The sequence below is a fragment of the Eumetopias jubatus genome, unplaced genomic scaffold (genome assembly GCF_037043125.1).
Source record: "Eumetopias jubatus isolate StellerSeaLion01/CBP00866 unplaced genomic scaffold, mEumJub1_p1.0 scaffold_2, whole genome shotgun sequence".
Classification (NCBI taxonomy): domain Eukaryota; kingdom Metazoa; phylum Chordata; class Mammalia; order Carnivora; family Otariidae; genus Eumetopias; species Eumetopias jubatus.
In genome coordinates this window covers 53,121,154-53,146,114 of record NW_028274808.1, presented here as the reverse complement: position 1 = coordinate 53,146,114, position 24,961 = coordinate 53,121,154, and the positions used below count along the sequence as shown (strand labels likewise).

The 24,961-nt window shown below is 45.7% G+C and overlaps 1 protein-coding gene across 3 annotated transcripts in view; it reads right to left on the bottom strand.

Annotated features, from left to right (window-relative positions):
- GATA4 (GATA binding protein 4) overlaps positions 1–24,961 on the bottom strand; it is a 46,250-nt gene that overhangs the window by 7,805 nt on the left and 13,484 nt on the right. The window contains exon 2 of one of the 3 annotated variants that reach the window (XM_028114405.1): positions 786–955. In XM_028114405.1, coding sequence (XP_027970206.1) covers positions 786–955 — 170 coding nt within the window. Of the gene's footprint in view, positions 1–785; positions 956–24,961 lie in introns of those variants that run through there. The other 2 variants (XM_028114406.2, XM_088019446.1) reach the window with 2 other exon arrangements.

Here is a 24,961-nt window from a genome sequence, read left to right as displayed (position 1 = left end):
CCGCTCCGTTCCTCCCTCCCTAATATACACGAAAGCTAATTTGTGTTGGTCAAAATCAAATCATACTAGAAAAGACCACGGAGCAGAGAGCCAAAAACCCCTTTTTGTACTCTTTCCCGGCCTTAGGGCCCAACACACACTGCTTAATCTGCCCGCTGCGCTTCAGGTTTTATTAACCAATCAGCTGAAAACAGGGTTACGGAAGAGTCCCCCGTCCTCCTGGGGTTGAGGTGAAAACAGGAGCTGTCCAAGGCAAGGCTGGACTGGGAACCGGGAAGCCTGGACTCTGATTCTAGACAGGACACTCGGTATCCCTATGACCGTGGGCGAGGTTAGCTTTGTTGAGCCTCACTTTTCACTTCTGCATAATGAAGGGGTTAAACTAAATGGTCTGGAACATCCTTGCAGCTGGAGCTAACTCTAAAGATATGAGATATTACTGTGTTGCCACCCAGCCACCCAACCCCTCCACAAACACCATCTTTTTAAAGATGGCTTGAGGGGCGCTTGGGTGGCTCAGTCAGTTAAGCGTCTGCTTATGGCTCAGGTCATGATGCCGGGGTCCCAGGCAGCAGGAAGTCTGCTTCTCCCTCTCCCTCTGCTGCTCTCCCCGCTTGTGCGCTCTCTCTCTCTCATTCTCTGTCAATAAATTAAATCTTTTTTTAAAAAATGAAAAAAAAAATGACCTGAAGTCCAAAATTCAGAACCTGGGAATTCAGAATCAAAGCGTGAGCCCCGAAGCCAGGTGAGAAGGGTGGACTTGAGCAGTTGGCGCACTTGCTTACCAGCCGGCGCTGGGGCTTGATGAGGGGCCGGTTGATGCCGTTCATCTTGTGGTAGAGGCCACAGGCATTGCAAAGGTAGTGCCCCGTCCCGTCGCGCCTCCAGAGCGGGGTGGACATGGCCCCACAGTTGACACACTCTCTGCCTTCCGAGAAGTCATCAAACATATCTACTGGGTGAAAAGTAAGACAGAGGATTAATTCTTTCGGTTTGTGCCCAGAAACCTTACCTTGGAGAATCCAGAGGCCAAGGAAATAATGCCTTTTCCCTGAAAGGAGTAAAAGATGGATCAGCTCGGGCTGCCTCCCTTTTCCTGACTCGGCTCGGCTCACAGGACTGTCGGGAAGTGGACATTCCTACTCCTGGGCATCGCACACAGAGCACAAGACCCAGGTCACAAGGAAAGAAAGACTTGGGCAGCGACCACCAGCAGCCTGCGTTTTAGTCCCTCTCTCTCTTTCAGAACCGGTGGCCCTGAGGTTCTCACCCAGCACTGAATTCTGCCCAGACCTTCCTCCTCTCTTTTTTTCCCTTTAAAACTGAGATTCTTTTTCCCTTTCAATACAAATACAAAATCAAACAAACAAAAAAAAAGATTTACTCCAGGGAAATTAGAAAATAAAATGTGTGAAGAAAATACAAATCATATGTAATCCTGTGACTTCAAGATCACCAGTTAACATTTTGTTCTATTATATCCTTTGCAATATTTTATATATTGACATATACTTTGCCTAGTCAAGGTCAAGCTATATAATTTTGAACCTATTTTTTTCACATAATACCAAGGCATTTTTCCCACATTAGAAATTCTTCATAAACTCATTTTAGCATAGTATGGTATCCCGTCTTATAAATGTGCCATCCTCATTATCATTAAACTTTTACTTAATCCCTACCTGGTTTCTGATTCCCGTTTTGTAAATACTGCTCATTTTGTGCACAAATCTTAGCATTTCTGCCTATTCCTTAGGATACTCCCCTAGGAGTAGAATTACTGAACCAAAGGGACTACATTTTTGGAAAGTTTTTGAAATTTTCAAACTGCCCTGCAAAAAGGGCTGTGATCCATTTTCGTTCATTTTTGCCATTTCAATATATCTGTATGATACACTGTATCACAGTTTGACACTTTTTCCTGCTTATTGGTACATAAAATACAGGTCCATATTGTAAGCAACTGTGACTTAGAGTCACTCACACTTCCGTGGGCACATTGCCACCACTCAGTCTCCTGCACTCGCTCACCACCCCCAGCCCCGCTCCCCACCACCTCTATTGCCCAAGTCTATAGGATTTTACAATTGACAAATTTCACTTATGCCCATTTCAGTTGCCCTGCTGATATAGGCTGGGCCAAGTTTCTTATTCTCATGATCTGTATAAAACCTGGCTGAGAATTCCAGAAGTCTCCCTGACTCCATGTACCCTGCTTCCTAGCCTGAAAAATATTTTATATCCTATCCAGATTTTCTGTCCCTAAATGCAGCTACCCTGGTGTTCAGATTGTTCTCGTCCTACCACCAGAGGCAAGAGTGGATTCTTCTCTTGTAACGGGGTGGGGGATATCTGGAGAGGAGGGGTTTTAAGAGCTCTCCCTCTACCGGGACTTAGCACTGGGTTTTAAGGTCACACATTCTGCTAGTTCTGTGGCCCAGCTACTTGCTCTAAGGGAACGTGAGCTGAAGAAGAGGATGGTGGGGGGCCCTCCCCTCAACTCTGGGCATACAAACAGTCATTTGCACCTGCAAACAAGTAGCTGTGTGTCCACACCGAGTCAACAATGTGCAGGTGTGAGGGGCTATTTGCTCAGGCCAGGGAGCTGAGCACACACCGGTCACAAGAGAGGCTATTTTTGCACCTGGGTCACACCGAGAACCCTCCCGCAAGGTCACCTGCTTTCAGAGCCGCACACAAAAGGACAACTCCCATCCCAGTTTGCTTCCCCACGCCTGGGTGAGGCAAGGAATGCGCCCACACGCCACCTCCACCTCCAGACCCGCAAGTGCTGCCCTTGTCCTGGGCCGGTCAACCCCGTTCCCTCAGCTAAGGCCTTCCCCTGAGGCCAGGGGAGTTCACAGAAGGACTCTGGAGCAAGGAGAGGCGCTTGCAATGTCGGCCTTTGGTTGGGGGTTTGCAGCGAACACTAGATGGCACTAGAGCTTCAAAATTGAACCAATACACGGCATTCTAGCCTAAACCATGCTTGGGGATGGAGGACTGTTTCGGATCATGTTCCCAGTCCAAACCTAATGCGACCCGCTTATTCTTTTTTTTTTAATGGAAAGATTTAAACACGCTCAAAAGTGGACAGAATGAACTCATTTTTTTAAAAGATTTTATTTATTTATTTGACAGAGAGAGACTGAGAGAGGGAACACAAGCAGGGGGAGTGGGAGAGGGAGAAGCAGGCTTCCCGCGGAGCAGGGAGCCCGATGCGGGGCTCGATCCCAGGACCCAGGGATCACGACCTGAGCCGAAGGCAGACACTTAACGACTGAGCCACCCAGCGCCCCGTGAACTCTTATTTAATCATCATCCAGCTTCCAACAATTTGTGGCCAGTCTTGTCCCATGTCTCTCTCTCTCCACCCTCTTTCCTCCATCCTGTATAATTGAAGGAAATCCCAGACATCCTACCATTTCATTCATAAATATTCCAGTACGTAGCTCTCACAGATAAAGAATCACACTCTCCTCCCTTTAAAGATAGTAAACTGGGGGTGGCTGGGTGGCTCAGTCCGTTATGCATCTGCCTTTCGGTCCTGGGATTGAGTCCCACATAGGGCTTCCCTGCTCAGTGGGGAGTCTGCTTCTCCCTCTGCCCCTCCTCCCTGCTTGTGCACTCTCTCTCTCAATCTCAAATAAATAAATCCTTTTTAAAAAAACCTAAAAAATAAATAAATAAAGCAAACCGGCCTCTTTCCCATGTTCTGGTTTACCTAAAGAAGCCTCCAGAGACAAAAATCTCATAATCTGGTCCTCTCTTTTGGAGGGGAGATCTCATCTCTTCACACTTCTGATTTTATATGAAGGGGCAGAATCTCACCGAAGGAGCCATCTGGGCAATTACAGTTTTCTCTGTTACTTACTGGCCTTAACTGAAACCCCAACACAAAGATTTGCCTTAGAAACTCCTTCACACTTGCCTCACAGAATAGGTTACACTCAAGGCAATTATTTTACTGGCCAGGGAAAGGCACTGGAGGTTGGCAAATATGTATTTGTCACCGACAAACATTTACTGAGCATCTGCTATTTAAGCACTCTGATAGATGTCCCAGAAGCTAAGAGGGAAACATTCTCAGAAGGCTGATAACTGAGGTGGGCAAATTGGGCCAAAATACCAATAATGAGTTAACAATATTGCTCAACTCATTTTCAGAACATACCTTAACCAAGATGGGATTTGGATGGCAGATACTTCTTGTCTAGCGTGGGAAGTGCAGAAGTCAGACCCAGATTGAAGGGTCAGGTGTTAATAACAGTAGCCAAAGAAGAAACGGGATAGGAGGTCAAGGCCATGCTTCCTCAAGGCACCCTGTCAGATTGCACCAAGTCTCTCTACAATCCACTAACCCTCCAAATCTACAGAAGTTTCCATGTTTTCTACCAGAAAGTCTTGCCATCCAACCTACTCAAAAACAGGCTACAAAAGTTTAAATGCTTATTACAAAGCACTGTAACAATCGAGGAAAATGTTCACCCCAAACGTTAAATGAAAAGTGCAACACATGAACTGCCAGACCACCCTGAGGGCAGGTAAGACACTGAGAAGGAAGAAGTTTTTGTTAGGCTAGTTATTGTAATGTGGACTTTTCTTTATTAAAAATGCCATTCTGGAATGCCATAGTTGCCTGTTTTTTAAAAAATCTGATGAAAAATTAAAACAAAAACAGAAAGACTTTTGATCACCTTAAGCAGCTCCCCAGTCCACTTACACACACACACACACACACACACACACACACCACACACACCCCTACCTTGGGCTGAAGAAAGGAGAGAACGAAGTTCAAACCCTGCTGCTTAGCAGCCACCCTGCCAGAAGTGGGAGCTGATAGGCAGTGAGCCCCATACCAGCACAAACATCTGGTGGGGTGAACCCTGGTAACTTATGCCTTCATTAGAAAGGCGCTGAGTGGAACTTCCCAAAGGGCAAGTGGGCAGTGGCCTGAAGCCAGTTTCTCAGCCTGATTTCTAAGGGCACAGCTGTGACCTTCACTTATGAAAGTCCCACCTCTCCAGTGCTGGGCATCACGGCCATTGGTCCAACCACTTAGAAGGCAGTGGCAATCCAACTCTCTCGGAAATGGGTCAGCATTACACCGCATTGGAGGAAAGACTTGTAATAATAGTTGTAAAGTACTTTGCAAATAAGAGGAAAAACTCACAACAATGGCTGTAAAGTGCTTTGTAAACACCAAATGAGATAAGAGTGATGGATTATTGTTAGGTTTGGAGGGGTGCGGAGGGAGTGGGAAGACCAGGGACAAAGCTTGGTGCTGAGTTTTCGCAGGGGGAGGGAATAGATAAAAGAGCTAGGAGATTTGGGAATCTGACCTTTTCACCAAGCACAGGGGCGAGGGGGGGCCGTGCTCAGAATTGTGAATTGTGTCTCTCGGACTTGGCCAACTTGGAGACTTGCAGGCTGAGAAGGAACTGGCAGCCCGGCTGATAGTCTATACCTGTGAGGCGCCACAAGGCTACTGCTCACGGGAAATTGTAGTTACTGATATTTAGCAATCAGACACACAAAATGAATTAGGCCCTAACCCCATCCCCAGGAATGGGGATCAAACGCCTCACCTCCATCCATGAACCACTTAGGAAAACACTGTTCTTAAAGAGGGAAGCAAACTCAGCCTGATTTCTGAGGCATCCGATTTCATAGGGATGTTCCTAGGAATTATGGCAGATTACTTCTACCCAAGTGCCTGAAAAGAAAAATGTGGGCCAGGAGGTTGAAGGATCCCACCCCTGACTTCCCCACAGAGAAGTGACGCAATCAAAGGCAAAGACTCCGACCTCTCCCCTGACCTGCTCCATCCATCTTGGGGAACCCACCCACAGGCAGGGCTAACAAGCAAGTCAGGGCTGGTGACGGAGGAGGAGTTCGGCTGCCTCCATTTTGACCTCAAACTCTTTAGTTGGGTTCTTTTTTCCAGCGTGTCTCTGGGCTCAGGCAGAAGACCCTAAGGGCAAAGCATCCCCTGCTGGGAATCAAAACTATCCCCTTTCTTAAGGAGGACTACCCTGAGCCAGCAAGACCCTGCTCCTGCTGGACTCCAGGACAGTGATGGGTTTGACTCTCACTGCCTACTTGCACGCACCCACCCATGTCTGCCCCCCGCCCATTTTCCTTACCTAAACCTGAGAGTATGTTCCAGGCTGTGAAGACAGCCTTTGGGACGCTAGTTCCCTGTTTCCCAGTATTAGCCTCACCAAAATAAATCCCTTTCTTGCTTCGCCTCAAAACTCTGCCTTTGGATTTTGTCAGTGGGGAGTGGCTGAACCCGGCCTGTGTAGGGCCCCGGAGCCAGGTGCTTTTGCACCCCTGCGCCCCAGCTACACTGGGAGAAGGAAAGGAGGAAGAAGGAGAGGAGAAAAGTAGGAGGAAGAAGGGGAAGGAATCAGGGGCCAGGTTCATGGTTGGCAACGTGTGTTGGGCACTGCCTGAGAGCTGGATTTGTCTGCCCACCTGGGGACGTCGCCGGTGTGAATTCCAGCCCAACGGGTGGATGCCACAGAGCCTGGTTCTGCTCGGCCCTGGAAGTGCCCCTCAGGCCTTCCGTCTTTTGAGTGGCTTGCTCTTGCTAGGGAAAGCTGGGTCTTGGGCCAGAGCCCATGTTGAGCCCCCTGCTTCACCTTCACCCTTCACCCTCCTGACACTATCTGACCTCGGGCCCCCACCACTATTTCTGTGGGGGGCACTGAAGCCCAAACATTTGTCATGTGTCTGCTCTCCTGGCCCCTGTAGCAAGTGCTGGGCATAGAGATATATCAGACAAAACTGGGGCAAAAATCCCTGCTCAAAGTTGTTTTGGTCTAGCTGGGGATACACAACCCAAAACAAAGAATTATATGAAATGTGACAAACTGCAATGGCTCCTGGGCTCTATCACGCACCCCAACCCCTCCACCCTTAGCTGCACATCTTCAGTTGCCCTAGACCACGCTACAATCCATTTGGGGAGAGAAGACACGTGAACACAGTGGAAATTACCCATGCTCTGGGCAGCTATTCAATGCTCCGAAACAGAGGCCAGTGGGGATCCAAGGCCTCGGCAAAGAGAGAGGAGGTACCTGCCCAGAGACCTCCCCAGAGCCAAAGGGGCCTCAGGAACAAAGTCCCAAGCCCCACGCATATGTCCCTTGCCGAACCCCAGCCCTGTGTCCCATCCAAAGTTCACCAGAGACTGTGCCTGGATTTCCTGACAGCCCTGGCTCAGTCCTCCGGGCTGGCGCCTAGGGCTGGGGCATGAGGAGCAAACAAATCCTGAGGTTTTTCTGGCAGCCTAAGCCTTCTGTCTTCTGGGCTTTGTCAGGCTTGGCCTGTGACAGGGGGCTGCCAAGAGGAAGGCGGACACAGCTCAGGCAGCATCGGGCTGGCAGGGGTCAGCGCACCGAATCTGAAAGCTCCTGCAGCCACTGAACAGAAGCGGCTCCCGCCAGGCCTGGCCAGAGCGGCCCAGCGAAGCCCAGGGCCTCCGCTTCTGAGCGCGGAGGGACAACATGGCAGCGCCTCACGGGGGTTGTCCGTTCCATTCTGACCGCGGTGCCGTGGGGTGCGGAACACTTTCAGCATCTTACAGACAACAAACGGACAATAATCTACATGAAACGTTTAGCATGCTACATTTCTTAATAGTCACTGAATAGTATGAGAGACCTTTAAACTTTTCTCCAGGTGAATATTGTCACTGCACTGGAAATAAACTTTCACCTTCACACACACACACACACACACACACACACACACACACACACACACACACACACACACACACACACCACTGGCATTCATCTAGGAGCCTGGCTTCGGACTTGGAAGGAAAGTTAAAGAATGTGACTCAGGTTCAAAAAAAAAGAACACCCCACAAAGCAGCAAGAACATTCTGAGAGAAAGGAAAAAAGCACCAAAAACAAGAAGGGAGGAAGAGAGAAAGAACGAGAAAGCAAAAGGAGGAGGTGAGAGAACAAATGAGACTGGAGAAAAATATTTACAGCACATTGCCAAGAACTAATAGCCCCTAACACGCTAAGAGAAATGACAAATTCCAAGGGAAAGATGAGATGAAGGCTCCACCAGGTGACTGATGCCCCGTCACTGAAGGGACTATGGAAAGAGTCAACCATCTGTCTTTCCTTTCTGTGACAACTGCCCCTCCCTTGCAGATCTCCAAGCCCCCGAATATCTGCCTCTGGTCCTACCTGGTCTGGCCTCCTAGCGGGGGCAGAGTGGGAGGCCGGCCCAGAGGGCAGGCAATGGAAGAATGTTAATGTGGTTAACGTGGCTCAGAGAAGATCTTGCTGAATCAACCGCAGAGCCGGGACTGGAAACCCACACTCACTGACCAGTCTCTTAACCGTGGGCCCAGAATCCCACGAGCTCCAGCTCCTGACTTCACCATCCTGTTGGGGACCCAACCCTTTCCCCCAGCAGTGGATAGTGTCAACATGAACAGTTCAAAAATCAGAATATGGAAGACAGTTTAAGGTCACAATATCCCATGTTAGCAGCAGGGGCTCAAAAAGTCCAGGACCCATGGGTGCTCTGTTTTCCCAGCTCATCTGATCACAGAAGCGGCGGAAAGCACATCTGTTTCAATGCTCTTCAGCACACCAAACTGAGAAGTGCTCCCTAGCCTTCATTTTTGTGATTAGATTTTGAGACCTTCGAGAATCCCTACATGTGAGAATATAATTGCAGCATAAAGATTTCCCCACAAAATGCAGGGTCACTCACTAGCCCCAGGAGAAATTCTTGGTGTTTTGCTATTCGAGGTTGATCCTCAGCGATGATTAGGTCCTGGGCTTTCGGCATCGTACAAAGTTAAATCCATTAATGACAGAGATAGCCACATTGCTATTAAAAGTTCTATGATGTTAGGTACTGACAATATGACTTCGTTTGCCAGATCTGGAAATTAAACACTCATACACTCCCAGGAGAGGGTCATCACCTGTGATCCATGGGCTGGGATACCATCTTTAAAGGAGCCAAAAGAACAAAGCAAAGAAGGGAATACTCAAAGATTGTGTTGTGTTATCACTTCTATTTGTAAAACTTTCCCTAAAGTTGTTATTTTTGTCCTTCTAACAGTAAATGTTTTTACAAACACTGTTTTGCCCAGTTGTCTCCTCTGGGCTTCTCTCTCTGGGCTTCACTCTCCCTGCCTTCTGCCCATTACCATCCAGTGAATGAGAAGTCTAGAGTCTTCCCTGCGGGACCTCGGGAAGAGGCCCACGAAGTGTAAGCTAAGACCAGTTAGTGTGCAAGAGCCTGAGTCTCTACAGGCTGCCGTGTCCAGCGGGCATGGGGTCCTGAAGCCCGCCCCCACACACCGACCCTCTTAAACCTGGAACCACACTGGCTTTCCTCTTTTCTGCCAGGTCTGACTAGGAGGCCATGTCTGATTCGTCCTCCAGAATGGGACACTTCTGAAGGAGAGGAGCTGATCACTAATTACTCTGGGACAACAGATTTAAAATCAGGATGTGTGGCCACTCTCAGCAGAATGTTGGCTGTGAGACCTCCAACTCTGACACTTATTCCCACCGTAGTCCCTACACTCATTTCTCCCCAGTGTCACCAAGTGACTTATTACTGGGCTGATTTACTGCCTCGCAGACAGAGTGCATGCAGAATGCAAGGAAAGAGGCGTGTAAAATCACTCTAAATGCTGGGCTCCCTAGTTGGCTGCTGATATCTCACAGCTCCCTGAGTTCTGGTTGGCTTCAGCTCCCTGGGTCTGGCCTTAGGCTCAGCTCCAGCCAAGAGAGCCCTCACTGGGCATCAGCAATTGAAAATGTCTGCCACTTTTTGGAATCTGGGTACTGAGCGCAAACTGTATCCTCCCTTCTCTGGACCCTGCCTTGTTCAGTGACTATGACCATTGGTTAGCTCTGAACATCCCCTAATCATTGTTCCCCCTGGGATGACTCATCTCCTTTAGGTCTCCATTAAGTCTCCTGGAGGGCAGGTGGCCCAGAGTCTTAAAAACTGGAAGTGATGTTTGGGTGATTCCATGAACATTCAGGGGAAGAAACCAAGGTCCAGAGAAGGTGAGTGACTCACGTGAGATTCCAGAACCTTCTCTGACCTGATCCTTGCCCTCCCCAGCACCACGCTGCTCTTAGGCTGAATCACTCTATCTGCAGCGCTGGGCATACAACAGAAACTCACTGCACATTGACCGATCAGATTTCAACAAAATCCAGCATCCTAAAGTATCTAACAAGACAGTAGAATGGTATAAATCTGAAGGCTCTGCTTGACAGCCTGGCCATGCTCCTGGACACACGTAATAACTCAATTGAGAGTTAATTACACAGGGCCAGAGGTTTCTCATATGTATATAATGTGTGTATATACAATTATATATAACAGATGGTTGGAGAGATACGGAAAAGAACTCCATGACGCAGTGACAAAACTGCTCTAATAATACATTGGTATAATCAAAGGCATCGCCCCCCCCAAAAAAAGAGAAAGAGAAAAAGGTTTACTTTTAAGATGTTCATGGCAAAATACTGGAAACAACCCAAAGGCCCATGGATAGGGAAATGAGTAAGAAAACTGAGATGCAGTAAAAAAAAAAAAAAAAAAAGGAAAATTTGAGTTGATTTTTAAAATGACAATTATGTGGACTATGTTAAGATTTTCTCTTCTTGTAACGCAGTTTAAATTCATTAATGAAGCAATTAATTAAACAAGCATTTCTGCATCTGGGGAGGCGCATTAGAGGCACTGGGAACAGCAGGGCAAAGGCCCGAAGCTTGGAGAGAAATGGACAGTTAACAGTAACACCAAGAGACCACTGAGTGTGTGGTTCCATTTATATGAAATATCCAGAATGGGCAAATCCACAGACGGGGCATTCGGAGTGGTTGCCAGGGGCGGGGGGAGGGACTGGAAGTGCTGTTACTAGGTACGAGCTTCTCTTTGGAGTGATGAGCATGTTTCTACAATTGCTTGGGAGATGAATGCACAACTCCGTGAATATACTAAAATTCCCTGTGTAGTACACTTTATTTTACTTTTTAAGTATGCTCCACACCCCATATGGGGCTTGAACCCATGATCCCATGATCAAGTCACATGCTTTACGGACTGAGCCAGCCAGGCGCCCCTGAAGAGTACACTTTAAATAAGTGAACTTTATAGAACGTAAAGTACCTACTAATAAAAAGCTGTTACAAAATAACTTATAAAAAACTGCATTTTAAAAAAGCATCTCTGCCTAAGAATTAGAGGATTGGAGATGTCTATTTAATGTCTTCAATTCCCTGGGACCCTCTCATTCCAAAACCAAGTGCCTCTCCTCCCACAGGGTCAGCCCCTTGGGGCTCAAGTATCCACTATGGTACCAACTACTCTTCCCATCCCACAGAAGGAAAGAGAAAGGCTCTTTCCAAGGTATAGGACCAGAAAGTGCAGGGATGTACATGATGAGCTTATCAAAAGCTGCCTGGCCAATCACACTGCGGACAAAGTCCAACACTGGTCCTGCATCCTCCAAGTCACTGGGGCGGGTCAATGTCCCTCTCTAGGCCTCCCGCCAACCTGCGTCAGTCAGTCATTTAAATGTGCCCTGGGAGTGGGGGTGTGCAGAAACAAGCAGTCCCCGCATTGATGGTGTGACATGGTACAGCCTGGGGCTGGGGCGGGGGGGAGTTGGTGGCAATTGGACAGTATCTTAGCAAAAGCATGGGCCATGTGATCTAGAAATTCCATTTCCAGGAATTCATCCTACAGATGCACTTGCACTTGTGTAAGATGGCTCACATATGAGAATATTCATTGTGGGTTTTTTTGTTGTTTTTTTTTTTGCAATAGCAGGGGATTGAGAAACGACTTATATGTTAATCAATATGGAAATGGTTAACTCAATTAAAGTACACTATGTAGCCATAAAGAATAAAGATATTTCATACACTAATATGGAATCCTTTCCAAAATATGCTGTGAAATATGAGCAGGAAGGTACAGAACAGTACACACGATACCCTCTCACAAAAGAAGAGTCTATACACACATTTGTTTGCATATATAATAAATTCCTGCAGAAGGACAGACAAAAAGCTGATAATATTGATTGCTTCCAGGGAAACATCCCGGTGGCTCAGGGATGCTTTTGTTCTTAGAGTCTTGTGAATCACTTGAATACTGAACTATGTTAATTTATTTCCTATTTGCAATAAATAATCCTTTTGTATGTAAAATAAATAAGTAAATAAACAAGCTGTTAACATCACCACTGTTTCATGTAGCATTATTTTTAATTTAGAGCAGGTTCTTTATAGGCCAGGTTCCATTTTCTGATTTCCCATAAAAGCATCTTATCGCCTCCCATTTTCCAAGTGGGTTCTCGGTCTCACTGACCCACTGTCTTCCCGCACAGTGCCCTGGTTCCTGTCTCAATGGGTCCCCAGACAGGCTTCCACAGGCAGACTCAGGCTCCAGCCCCGCCCCCTGGATCTGGCTTGGCTTCTAATGCTCGATTATACCCATGCACACTGCCTGTTTAGACCTCATTCCTTGTATTATAATTAGGAAGACTGAGTGGGAGCTTTGGCCAGACCCTCTCTCAGGGCCATTTGAGTAGACTTAAACCAGGCTAGTCTGGGCCCGCTGGACTCTGAAACCCCTGTCCGGCTTGTTATAGGCTGGCAGGATAGAAAGGAAATACTGAACAAATTGCCAGACCAGCTCCCTCAGGGACCAAGACAATGGGTCTGGAGGGAAAAGGCTTTTCCTTCAAGCCCAGCGGCTGTCGAGAGGAAACAACTTCCCTTTCACCTCCTGGAACTGCAGCAGCCAGCCGGCCAGCCCGGGAGATTTATGGAGTTATAATGTGACCTCTTTATTGCTCTGAATGCTAGGGAGGCATTTCAGGGGAGATTTACGCCTTTTAGAAAGGGAGGGGAGCCAAGGTATAGAAACATATACAGGGGACTATTTTCCCCTCTGGGGGTTTCTTGAGGATTACTAAATCAAACCAAAGTTCAGTTCAATCACCACCACTTTACATCTTCTGCTAATGCACCTAGTTTTCCTGTAAGCTTGTTGCACAAAGTGTGGAGTCTAAGGACAGTCCGGACGGCTCTGCTTTGAATTCAGTTAAGACAAACAACACAGGGCGCCTGGGTGGCTCAGTTGGTTAAGCGACTGCCTTCGGCTCAGGTCATGATCCTGGAGTCCCGGGATCGAGTCCCACATCGGGGTCCCTGCTCAGCGGGGAGTCTGCTTCTCCCTCTGACCCTCTTCCCTCTCGTGCTCTCTGGCTCTCATTCTCTCTCTCAAATAAATAAATAAAATCTTTAAAAAAAAAAAAAAGACAAACAACACAGAAAACCAGGATGAAGACCGTGTACAGCGGTGTTAGGAAACTGTGCCTCCCTAGCAACAGACCTGGGCTATATTCATTTTACCTGTCTCTGCCTAGGATGAGGGTGTTCGACCAGATAATCTAGGTCCTTCCTAGTTTGAATATTATCCAGATTAAGGTCAGATCAAATGTATGAATTACTCTGCACCAGTGGTTTTTCTGTCACTTGCTTTTTTGAGCTGCAGAACCCTTTCTTCGAAGAAAATTTTATTTGAGGAAGCTGGACATAAAACAAAAGAGTACAGCGAATTAGGTGAAAGGATGTACCAGCCTCTTCTCAAATCCCCCTCTACACACACCCAGTGGCCCTGAGGAAGGTCCTCCAACCACTAGAGGGCGCAGGAGCATAGCTGCAGGAGTGTTACTCAGGACTCTACCGGTGATGTGAATGGGGTCCATCCATTGTTTCAGTATCACAAACTACATTTACCAAACCTATAGACCGGGAGCAACGAGAACCAATTCCACAAGCAAGCAGGGGTGGAAATGTTTACCAAGAGTAATTCTTCTTCTCTTGCTCTGGTCTCCACAGCTCAAAAAAAGGAGTATTTGGAAAAGATGATTTCTAGCTCCTTACTTTTGAAATCATCCAACTTGGCACTACATTGTAACTCTTCTCATTTATGTATTTAAAAAATTTTCCTCCTTAATTTAAGTTTAACTGCTATAAAAATTCAAACACTATGGAAGGATGTCACATGAAAAAGAAAAAATCTCCACCATTAACAATATCACACTCCCTCAGAGGCAATGGCAGCTAACAATTTTTCTATCTTTTCAAACATTTTGTACCTTAGTAATTATAATTTTTATTTTAAAAATTTAGAAATTACATAGAAGTAACAAGAATAAAATAATAATCCCTGTCACCATCTCTTATCCAGTCACTATTTTGAATTTAGAATATATCCTTCCAATTCATTCTTGTATTTTGACACACATGTATATGCACCTCTCAACATAAGTCTGGTTTTTTGTTTTTTAAATTTACTTGAATGCCTTCACACTGTATATCACATTTATAAATTTACTTTTTTTAAAAAATATGAAGTGTTTCAGTAATTGAGAAAAAAATATAAAAACACTCTTCAACTCACCACCTAGCTTTGTCCATCTTAATATTTTACTGTATTTGCTTCAGATATTTGTAAAGGAAAAAAAAAAAACACTGCAAATACAGTTCATTCCTCTGTGCCTCCCATCATCCCAGCCTCTTCCTTCCTTCAGTGGAAATAACCTCTATTTTGAATGTCATATTTATGATTCATGTGAATGTTTTTACTCTTGCGATATATGTTTGTATTTTTTCAAACAATACATAATATTCTTGCGTGTTTTAAACTTCACAGAAATAATATGCAAGTTTTATTTTTTGCCTATTATTATGTTTCTGAGTTTTAATTATGTTGATAAACATGGAGGTACTCTGAGTTGCTTTTATAGTTTTCCACTATATTTACATCATATTTAATTTTTCATTTCCTTATTAATGTATATTCAGGTTGTTTTTCAATTTTCATTGTAATAAATGCTGCAGTAGGCATCCCTGTTCATATCTGTTTATATACATAAGAAAAGTTTCTCTAGGATATATTAGACATGTATAGACATGCTCAAAAATATATTTATAAAACACTTATGTTTGGTTTGGGTTCTGCTTAACAATGTATCAATTAGCTTTCGCTAAGTTATGCTATAACAAACTACCCCCAATATCTCATTGGCTTACTATATTAAAGATTTATTTTTTTGCTGTTCCACATGACAGGTCAGCTGCAAATTGGCTGAAGTTCTGTCAGACTCTAGGATCCAGGCTGAAGGTCCAACCTCGATCTGGGTCCTGCCAGCCTCATGGCGGGGGGCAAAAAGTTATGTCAGAACCACATAATGGCTTTTGAAACCTCTGCTTGGAAGCTGTACAATTGACTTCTAGTCCCATGCCACTAATCAAAGCAGGTGTCATAGGCAAGCTTGTGTGATGAGAGTGGAGGATATAACCCTCCCCCAGGAAGGGGCTGGTGGGAAGAACAGGGCCATTTGCCTGAACACAAATGAGATCATACCGTAAGAACTCTTCTGCAGCTTAGTTTTTTCATGGAAGCACATCTATTTGGACATCCTCCCGTATCAGTACAGATCTACCCTCACTCTTTTAAGAAGATTTATTGGTTCTACATTTCATTTTTATTTATTTATTTAGTTAGTTAGTTCTACATTTTAAAGGTACATGACACTTATGGGGTGCCTGGCTGGCTCAGTAGGTGGCGCATGCAACCCTTAACCTTGAGATTGTTAGTTAGAGCCCTACATTGGGTGTAGACTTCACTTAGAAAAAAAAAACAACACAAGGTACATGCCACTTACATTCTATTCCATACTTCCTACAGTTGTTTAGCTGTACTTTGATATTTGAAAGGATCCAATGCTGAATGGCCGTCTTTTTATGCCACAGCTTCCCCATTTCTTATGCCTGGGCCATATTTCGGGAGGCCATTTTTCACTGCTGCACACAAGAGGGCTGTAATGAACATCACTGCATTAATTTCTGCCCCAGGACCTATTTATTTTCATCTGTTCTGATTTTTGACAAGGCAACTTCTCCCGTCTTGTCTTTTTTATAAAAATTATCTCAGCTATTCTTGTACAATAAGTCTTCCATATAAATTTGACAATCAGCATGACAAGCTGCATTTAAGAAATCCTGCTGGGGGGAGTGCCTGGGTGGCTCAGTTAATTAAGCGGCTGCCTAAGGCTTAGGTCGGGATCTCAGGGTATTTTGTATTTTTCAAACAATACATAATATTCTTGCGTGCCCCCACATCGGGCTCCCTGCTCAGTGGGGGGTCTGCTTCTCCCTCTGCCCCCCTTCCCACTTGTGCTCCTTCCCTTCCCTCACTCTCTCATCAAATAAATAAGTATTTTTTAAAAAAGAAAGAAATCCTGTTGGATGTTTGCTGGGACTGCATTAAATTGATGGATTTGCCTGGGGCATCTGCAAGAAAGAACACCGCTATATTTCCCATCCAAGAACATAGTATCTTTTGGCATTTAGTCATGTCTTCTTTTGCATCCTTTAGCAAAGTTTTGATAGCTTTCTCCATTGCGATCTTACAGATCTGTTTACCAAAGCTGACCATTCTCTCATTTGCAGATAATGAAAACATTGCCTCTTTTTTTCCAACCCCATTTATGTTCTTACCTGGAAACTTTACAGCCTGCTGGAGAGCTGAGAGGTATGGATCCTCAGTGTGGTCTGAATTTCCATTGTATTTGATAGTATTTCTATAGATGGGGGTAGGAGTTGTTTCCTACTCTCACTAGAGATGAAATTTTTACTATTTGGGGTTCGGTTTGGTTTTTTAACCTGATCTGTTGGTGTTCGGGGAGGTCTGGGAGAAAGCAAACTTTCCTCTCCTTCTTTCACACGAAGTGTCCACCCCCTTCTTCATAATACATCCTTCTCTCATACTCTGGTTTCTCTTCAGATGGCATAAATCTTTCGCCTTTTACAATACATCCTTCTCAAATCCTATCACTGGCTCCTCTCGGCTCACTGGACTTCCTAGTCCAACCCAGTGCTTCGGTGGGTTTACTTAACAATCAATCACATCGATACTGAATTACTTATTTTATTCTTGTCACAAAGTATCATTTAAATCATTCAGTGTTATTTTATTCTTTTCTACCAAACTACATTTTGCTCCTAAGCCAAATTATAAGCACACAGAGATCAGGCTATATTTCATACCTTGTTTATTGAGTTAGTTTTATTTTCTCTCTCCTTTGCACTCTAGTCTAGAAGTGGAGATTCCCTGCACAGAGGCTGTGCCAAGCTCAGCTCTCGGCCTTTCTTCCTCCTATCCAAAACACCACTGCCGAGTCCCAGGGCTCCGGGAGCATATTTGATGACAAAGGTCTAGTCGTTCAATGCATCCTTTTACAGCTTTCACTTACTTGGCAGACATCTAAGGAAAAGTGTGAAGCTGCTACAGAAAAGCGTCTGGTACAACAAACTCAGGAAGGACAGTACTACCAACTATTACATTCATACTGCTCACACCTTTGGAGGTTATCGAATGTGGTCTTGAGGAGAGAGAAGTTTTACAGTTGACTCTCTATTCGCTAAGCTTTCGCATCATCTTTTTATTTTCAACTGTAGTAAAATACACATAACACTAAGGTACCATTTAACCATTTTTAAGTGTACAATTCAATAGTGTTAAGTACGTTCATACTTCTGCGCACTCCATCTCCAGAACTCTTTAATCTTGCTAAACTGAAACGGTACCTGTTAAAATAACTCCCTTCTCCCTAGTAGCCCCTGGTAAGCCCCATTACATCCTGTCTCTATGGAATTGACTCCTCTAGGCGCTTCATATAAGTGGAATCATACGGAATTTGTCTTTTTTTTTCCTTATTTTAGAGAAAGAGAAAGAGTGCAAGCAGTGGTGGGAAGGGGCAGAGGGAGAGGATCTCAAGCAGACTTTGGTGCTGAGCGTGGAGCCCGATGCGGGGCTCAATCTCACAACCCTGGGGTCATGACCCGAGCCAAAATCAAGAATCGGACACATAACCAACTGAGCCACCCAGGTGCCCCAGAACTTGTCTTTTTGTGGCTGGCTTATTTCACTTAGCATAATGTTCTCAAGGTTCATCCATGTTGTAGACTATGTCAGAATTTCCTTCCTTTCTGAACAAATATTCCATTGTATGTATATACCACATTCTGTTCATTCATTCATCCATCTAGGGACACCTGAGTTGCTTCCACCTTTTGGCTACTGTGTCTCTCTCTTTTTGGTCAATAATGTATTCATCTTTACAAAAAAGATGACCCAGCTGGGGAGAGTCCTCATGGCAGAGTCTTCCTAAGACTGGCCTTCCAGGAAGAAACTCAGAGGTAGCAGTAGCTGCAGAAAAGCCAGGATGAGAGGAAAATCCTGTAGTGGCAAGACCCTGAGGGAAGGAAGACTGCCCAGGTAGCCCAGCCCTGATAGAGCTGCTCAGGAGCTCGTCTGGTGGCCTCAGTGCGTACAAATCCTTGAAATGGGAGGGCGTGCGCCCTCAGTGCAGCTGATGCAGGGATTGGGAAGGCACCGGCCTGGGATGTCAGGCTGACCCGAGGCCACCAGCCTCAGCCCCCTTGTGGCCTCGGGCACCCTGCAGCCTCAGTCAGTTCACCTGCTAATGGACATTGCAACTCCTGCCCGCAGGACAGTTGTTGCGAATAAATAATGAAGCAATGCCAGAAGAGAGCAGTGAACACCGTAAGCTCTGAGTGTGTGCTGGGCCTCGATGCTACCACCAGATCTCTCCAAACTGCCCAGCGGCTAGTCAGGCTGCACGAGGCTGTGAATGGAGACCCAGGCTTCATTCTCCTCTTGGCTGCTTCTAACCAGTTGCTGTCCTCAGTCCAAAACGGAGGGCCAAAGGGCCCCACTCCTGATAATAACAGCACAAGTAATTCACTTGTTCCTGTTTTTCACCTTCTACTCCTATTTTCAGTAGAGTCATTAAAACACCCCAAGTCTTCACCCTCCCGTTCCCATTCATTCATTTTTGCAAAAGAATTGGAAGCCTTAGAAAGCCCATGTGGACAGTGTGCAGCTTCCACCAGTGCTCCTGGAAAGACAGCCAGATCACTTCTCAAATGGACACCAAGTCCACATCTCTCCTCTCGGAGAGGCAAAGGCACAAAGAGACCTAGGTCCTGATTCCAGCCCATAATATCAGTCAGAGATGAATGCTCAGGCAGGCGTATACATCAGGTTATCAGAACAACTACAAAACGAACGAATAAGCCACTCCTCTTCTTCCTATCTTCTGCCAAACCCTCACAGTCTGGCAGCCCCACTGGGTTAGATGCATTTCCTGGCAGAAACCCACAATGCAAGCGACTTGCCCCCTGCTCTCAGCAAACACAAGGTAGCACCATGATCATGTTAACCATGGTGGTGCTGGATTCGGACCCTAGAAGAGGCTCCAGGAAGCAGTTCACGGTGGAAGGAGGGGGGGGGCGGGTCTCACTTATTCTCAGAGATTCCCAGAGACAGACCCCATCATGGCTTTCTCCAAGCACACACACGCCCTCCCTGGCAGCAGCCACACCACCTTTTCTTTCTGAGCACAACTCAACGTGGTTTTTTCCCATTTTGCTTAAATCTCACTAGAGGCAGACAACTTGTTCCAACTCCCTTAGGAGGAGTTTTAAAATATTCTAAAGCTATGACAAAAGTCACTCTTCAGGTATCTACAACCCCAATTAGCCTGTTTATGTAAAAGGCCCCCCTATGTGGAAGGAATTATAGACACAACTAAGTTGGATGTGGGGTCTATGTCCCTAAATGTAGATTAACACTGAGAATGAGGGCAAATTCTAAAACCCTCATTTAATTCAACTTGGTAGCAACCTAACCCTGCCCTTTATTAGTGGGACAAGACAGATCCTATTTGGTCCCTTTAATGATACTTGTGAACATTTACTAGTGGGTGACTAATGGCTAATATTTAAAGATACTCCCTGCGTGTCAAATACGATGGTTTATGAACGCTATTTCCTATTACTCACAATAACACTATGAAGTGGCTTTCATTCAATCATATGCACATGATAACTGGGGAACACTGCAAGAAGAGCTAGAATTGTAAATCAGGTCCGGACCCCAGACCCCAACCACGGGATGCTTCTGCCCCTCCTACTATCAGCTGCCCCTTAGTAAAAAGTTGGAGGTCCCAACAAGGAATAGAAGCAAAAATTTTGAAAGTGATGAGTGAAAGTCTGGCTAATGGGCTCTGCCTTCACCACGAACAGCTGTGAGATGGCCAGCTCCCCCCTCCAGAGCAGATCTGTCTTCTCTGTCCTTCTCCCCCTGACAGCCCCTTCTGCCTCGCCCTGGGGAAAGGGTCCCCTTTATTAATGCCATTCCTGGAGCTGTGTTTACACAGGGCAGGAAACTTAATATCAACATTCCCCGAAGGAGAGTGTCTTGTCACCTCTGTGAAGCACTTCAGGCAGGCGAGACCAGCCTCCTACCCAAATCTAAAGGCACTTACACCCTTTAAACAGAGTCTGATGGGAGAGTTTGTTTCTACAGAGACTCTTTGAGTTCCTGAGCCTGTCTGTTATGATGAGGTTGAGAGGCAGTCCCTCGTATACACAAAACTCTCCCTGGTGTCTCCAGGGGCTCTCTAGGAAGGATCTTGGGAATCTGTGCCAAGTGGAGAGGAGGGAACACAGTGGATTCAGGCACTCAATAGGTAGGAAAAGACAAACTCAATGAGCAACATTCTACAAGGCTCTGTCAACTGGTAGGGAAAGATTATAATCGACCTGGCTCTAGGGGCAGAACACTGATAAGATGTGAAGACTCTGGGGGGGGCGCTTAGGAAGCCCAAGGGGGCACCATCAGGTCCCAGCAGAGCACCATAGGATCAAGGAATGAACCCAGGTGATTTTCACAAGGTAAAACATGGAGGGCACCTAACCATATTTGTAGCTTCCTTTCCCGGCTCCTCTTACCAACATCTGTTACCCTGGACTGCCCCACACTCCCCTCCCACCTTCAGCAGAGCAAAAGTGCAGCTCCGCAGATTTCCTCTGCCCCTATCACTCTCCCCCATACCCCAGGGGCTCTCTCCTATTCCCAAGGCTTCAATCAGGGTGATGAGCCCACAGCCTCAAGCCCATGCCACCTGTATCCTGGAAACCTCACCTGCATGCCCCTCACCCTTAGCTGCCTCTTTCCTTGTTGCTACCTTTGAGAAGACCCTTGGGGTCTTCCATGCTCTTCTCCCTCCTCCTGGCCTTCTGCCTTTGTGAGATTCTTACAACCCCTCGATCTCCTCATTTCTCCCCCAACCCATGCCAGGCCCCTCTCCCTGTAAAACTGGTCATGGATGGGGACATGCTCATCCCTGGACTTCTGTCTCTCAGTTTCCTCCCCTTACAAGGATGCATCCTCTCCTCCCGCTCAATGTCTCAGTTGGGCCAGACTGCAGGTATGAGTATGGGAGTCCAAGGGCCCATACATATAATTTCGGATGAGTTCCAGACTTTATCTTTTCAAATAATGAACATTTATTTAGTATTTACCATGTAATTGTATCTCAAACACCAAAATGAATGAGGTATACCCTGAAAACACTTCCAGTCTACTGGAACTATAATCCAAATAAAAGGATAACACAAGATACTGTGAGAGCATTGGCCCTATTTAATTCTTGGGAGTTCTGCCTGGAGATATGTCAAACGCTGCCTGCAGGGACGCCTGGGTGGCTCAGTCAGTTAAGCATCTGCCTTCAGCTCAGGTCACGATCCTGGGGTCCTAGGACTGAGTCCCACCGGCTCCCCGCTCAGCAGGGAGTCTGCTTCTCCCTCTGCCTGCCACTCCCCCTGCTTGTGCTCTCTCTGACAAATAAATAAATGAAATCTTAAAAAAAAAAAAAGGCTTCCTGCAGAGATAAGCCCACTGCAGAGATTCCAATGAGAGATCTCATTCCAGCTTTCGCAAGATCCACCTTCTCCCTCTTTGATACCAAGAGGCAGTGTGATCCTGTCTTCTTTGATTCTTGTTTGTTTCCAATTCTTCCACAGTCAAGTGAGTGAGAACAAGAGAAAAAAGTTGTCTGCATAAAAAGCCATTAGGGAATTATCAGGGTAGAAAGAAAGAAACCAAGACCATCAGATATTAGATACTGTTTGTCAAGGTGCTGGGTAATAATCGCTAACATCGGGACATACTCCCAGGGTGCAGGGCTCCAGGGTCCATGCTGTCCACGCTCTTCACCACCACGAGAGACAGCAGCAACTCTGCCCTTTAGAGGCAAGAGCTAGATTCGAAGCTCCAATTATCCTGGCCTTCCCGTCAAAGACCAAGACCCACTGAGCCTAAGCGGTAAAACCCAAGGGACTTTCCAGAAATACAGAATGTGCTCTTCTCTCCATAGGAAAGCAGTCAAATAAGAGACTCCCAGTTCCTGCCCGGTGTCCTTCCTCGAAGTGCCATTTATTTTCCAGGCTGACCCAGCAGTCAGAGGCTGCCAAGCAGAAGGGGAAAGTGATTAATCAGATCCCCCAGTCCCTGGGCCATGGAAGAGGCTTAAATGCGAACGTGGGGTGAGAAACTGTACTCACCAATTCACTAAATTCCCTATTCAAAAGTTACTCCAGGCTTTTTCAATCCAGAAAATTAAGGTACTGGGCCAAAAAAAAGGGGGGGGTACGAGTTCCTGATGGGTAGTAGAATCCCACAGAATGAAGAAACGACTTGGTCCACATGACTAGTCAGTGATGTGAGGCCTCAACCCCACGGTTCCTGCCTTGATCTCGTGTCCCATTTGCTACTGCGTGTCCCCTCCTTTGCACTCCCACCCCCACCAGGAGATTATCAGCCAAGCAGGAGGTCTATACAGTAGGACCCACTCTCCACGACAACACGGAAGAACGGTTCAAAATCCAAAAGAAATGAAGCAAACTCGAATGCAGTTTCCAGGTGGGCAACTTCAAGATGACCACCCCCGAGCCTCTGTAAACTGGGGGGATGAGAGGTGCCTGCAAGTCATCTTACACATACCTCCCACACCACTTTGTCCTCAAACTAAGGCTGTAGACACTCAAAAGCAAGATAATGAGGTCATTACCATGGTTTTTACCCATGCCCTTCTTTGGCCAATCTGGCCTGATGATTTTCTCTTGTCTTTCCTTCCATGTCTTTTGCCTTTACTCACTCATTCTCCAGGCTGGAGAATACTTCTAACAGCCTCTCATTGAGCCACTGCTTTCTGTCTCCATGCCAAGCGGTGTGAGAAACGGGTGAGAAATTGGTGATAATGTCCAAAATGCCCAATGTGACCATCTGGGGTGGAGCACCACATCAAGAGGCAAGATGCAGGGGGAGTCTACCTGGAGTATCCCAGCTCAAGTAGTTGAAGAGGAGTACAAAGCCAAAAGCTGGAAACACTGGCGGTAACCCCAAAAGCAAGGCAAGGCATGACCAAAACAAACGCACGAAAGTGGTTTCGGTAACAGACTGTCAGTCAAAGTGTTGATGTTTTTTATCTGAGACTCTATGGATGTTATGGCATAGAGCAAATGTGAAATTATGTGGGTGGCTGATAATGTAATTTTGGGCATGGATGAAAAGAGTTATAGCTGTAAAGATGCATGAAAGATGTAAAAAGGTGCAGCTTCCATGGAAAACAGTATGGTAGCTCCTCAACACCACACAGAATTACCCTATTACCACACAGTTCCACTTCTGGGTATATGTCCCAAAGAATGAAAAGCAGGGACTCAAACAGATTATGTGTAGAGCCATGTTCACAGCAGCATTGTTTACAATTGCCAAAAGGCAGAAGCAACCCAAGGGTCTATCACAGATGAATGGATAAACAAAATGTGGTGTATACACACAATGGAATATTATTCAGCCTTTTTTAAAGGAAGGACATTCTGACACGTGCCACAACATGGACGAACCTGGAGAACATTATGCAAAGTGAAATAATCCAGACACAAAAGGACAGATACTGTATGATTTCACATACCTGAAGTAACTAGTATCAAATTCATAGAGACAGAAAGGAGAAGGGTGGCTGCCAGAGGCTGGGGGGAGGGGGGATGGATACACAGTTCAGATGGGAAAGAAGTTCTGGAGAGGGATGGTGGGTGATGGCTGCACAATAATGTGGATTCACTTAATGCCACTGAGCCGTACGCTTAAAAAAATGATCAGTTTTATGTTGCGTATATCTTAGCACAGTTAAAAAAAAGATGCATAAAGGGCAGTAAAAGCATTTGAGTCCTAAATTTCAATCAGAAGTGTGGTATCGGCACATGATGTCTTTTATCATAAGGTAACTTTGGATGGGATGGAGGAAGTTTTTCCTGACTCTATATGGAATGACTAACCCAAGAGCGAAAAACACAACTAGCAGAGCTAGCTCTAGGAGTGGTGTCCAAATACCATTCCTCACTAAAACGAGCCAGTGCTTCCAGGGAAAAGGCCAAATCCAGGTCTGGGAGGAGAAGATGCTAATAAGAGCTTGGAATATTTCGTCGTATGGAAAGCAGGAAAGGATCGAACTAAGATTTTGTCAAAAGAACTCAGGAGCCAATTTGGACAGGTTCCCACTGGCAAAGACAGAACAGTCTGAGCTTCAGTCAGGATAATAGCTACATGGATTATAACACATCATATACGTTTAAATCTCTGACTTCTTAACGATACTAAAAAAGTTTTTTTTCATTGGTAATCTTTGAAGGATGTCAGGGAACTAATTCATTATTTTGAAAAGTGAAGTGAAAGCAAAAAGCATTCATCCTGCCTTACCTATACAAACTGTATCTCAGGCTAACCAAATATTTGGTAACTGAAGTATTTTTTATTGTTACGGATGTATTTCAGCTAATAAATGAGTGCATTAGAATATCACCATTTGCAACCCCTAATGGAATAATGGATCTAGGCAATGTCCATCAATGATTGCTGAATGTGATCAAGTCTATTTTTCCAATTACAGATTTACATGAAAAAACAGGACAGAAGAATATGTTAAATGTCATGA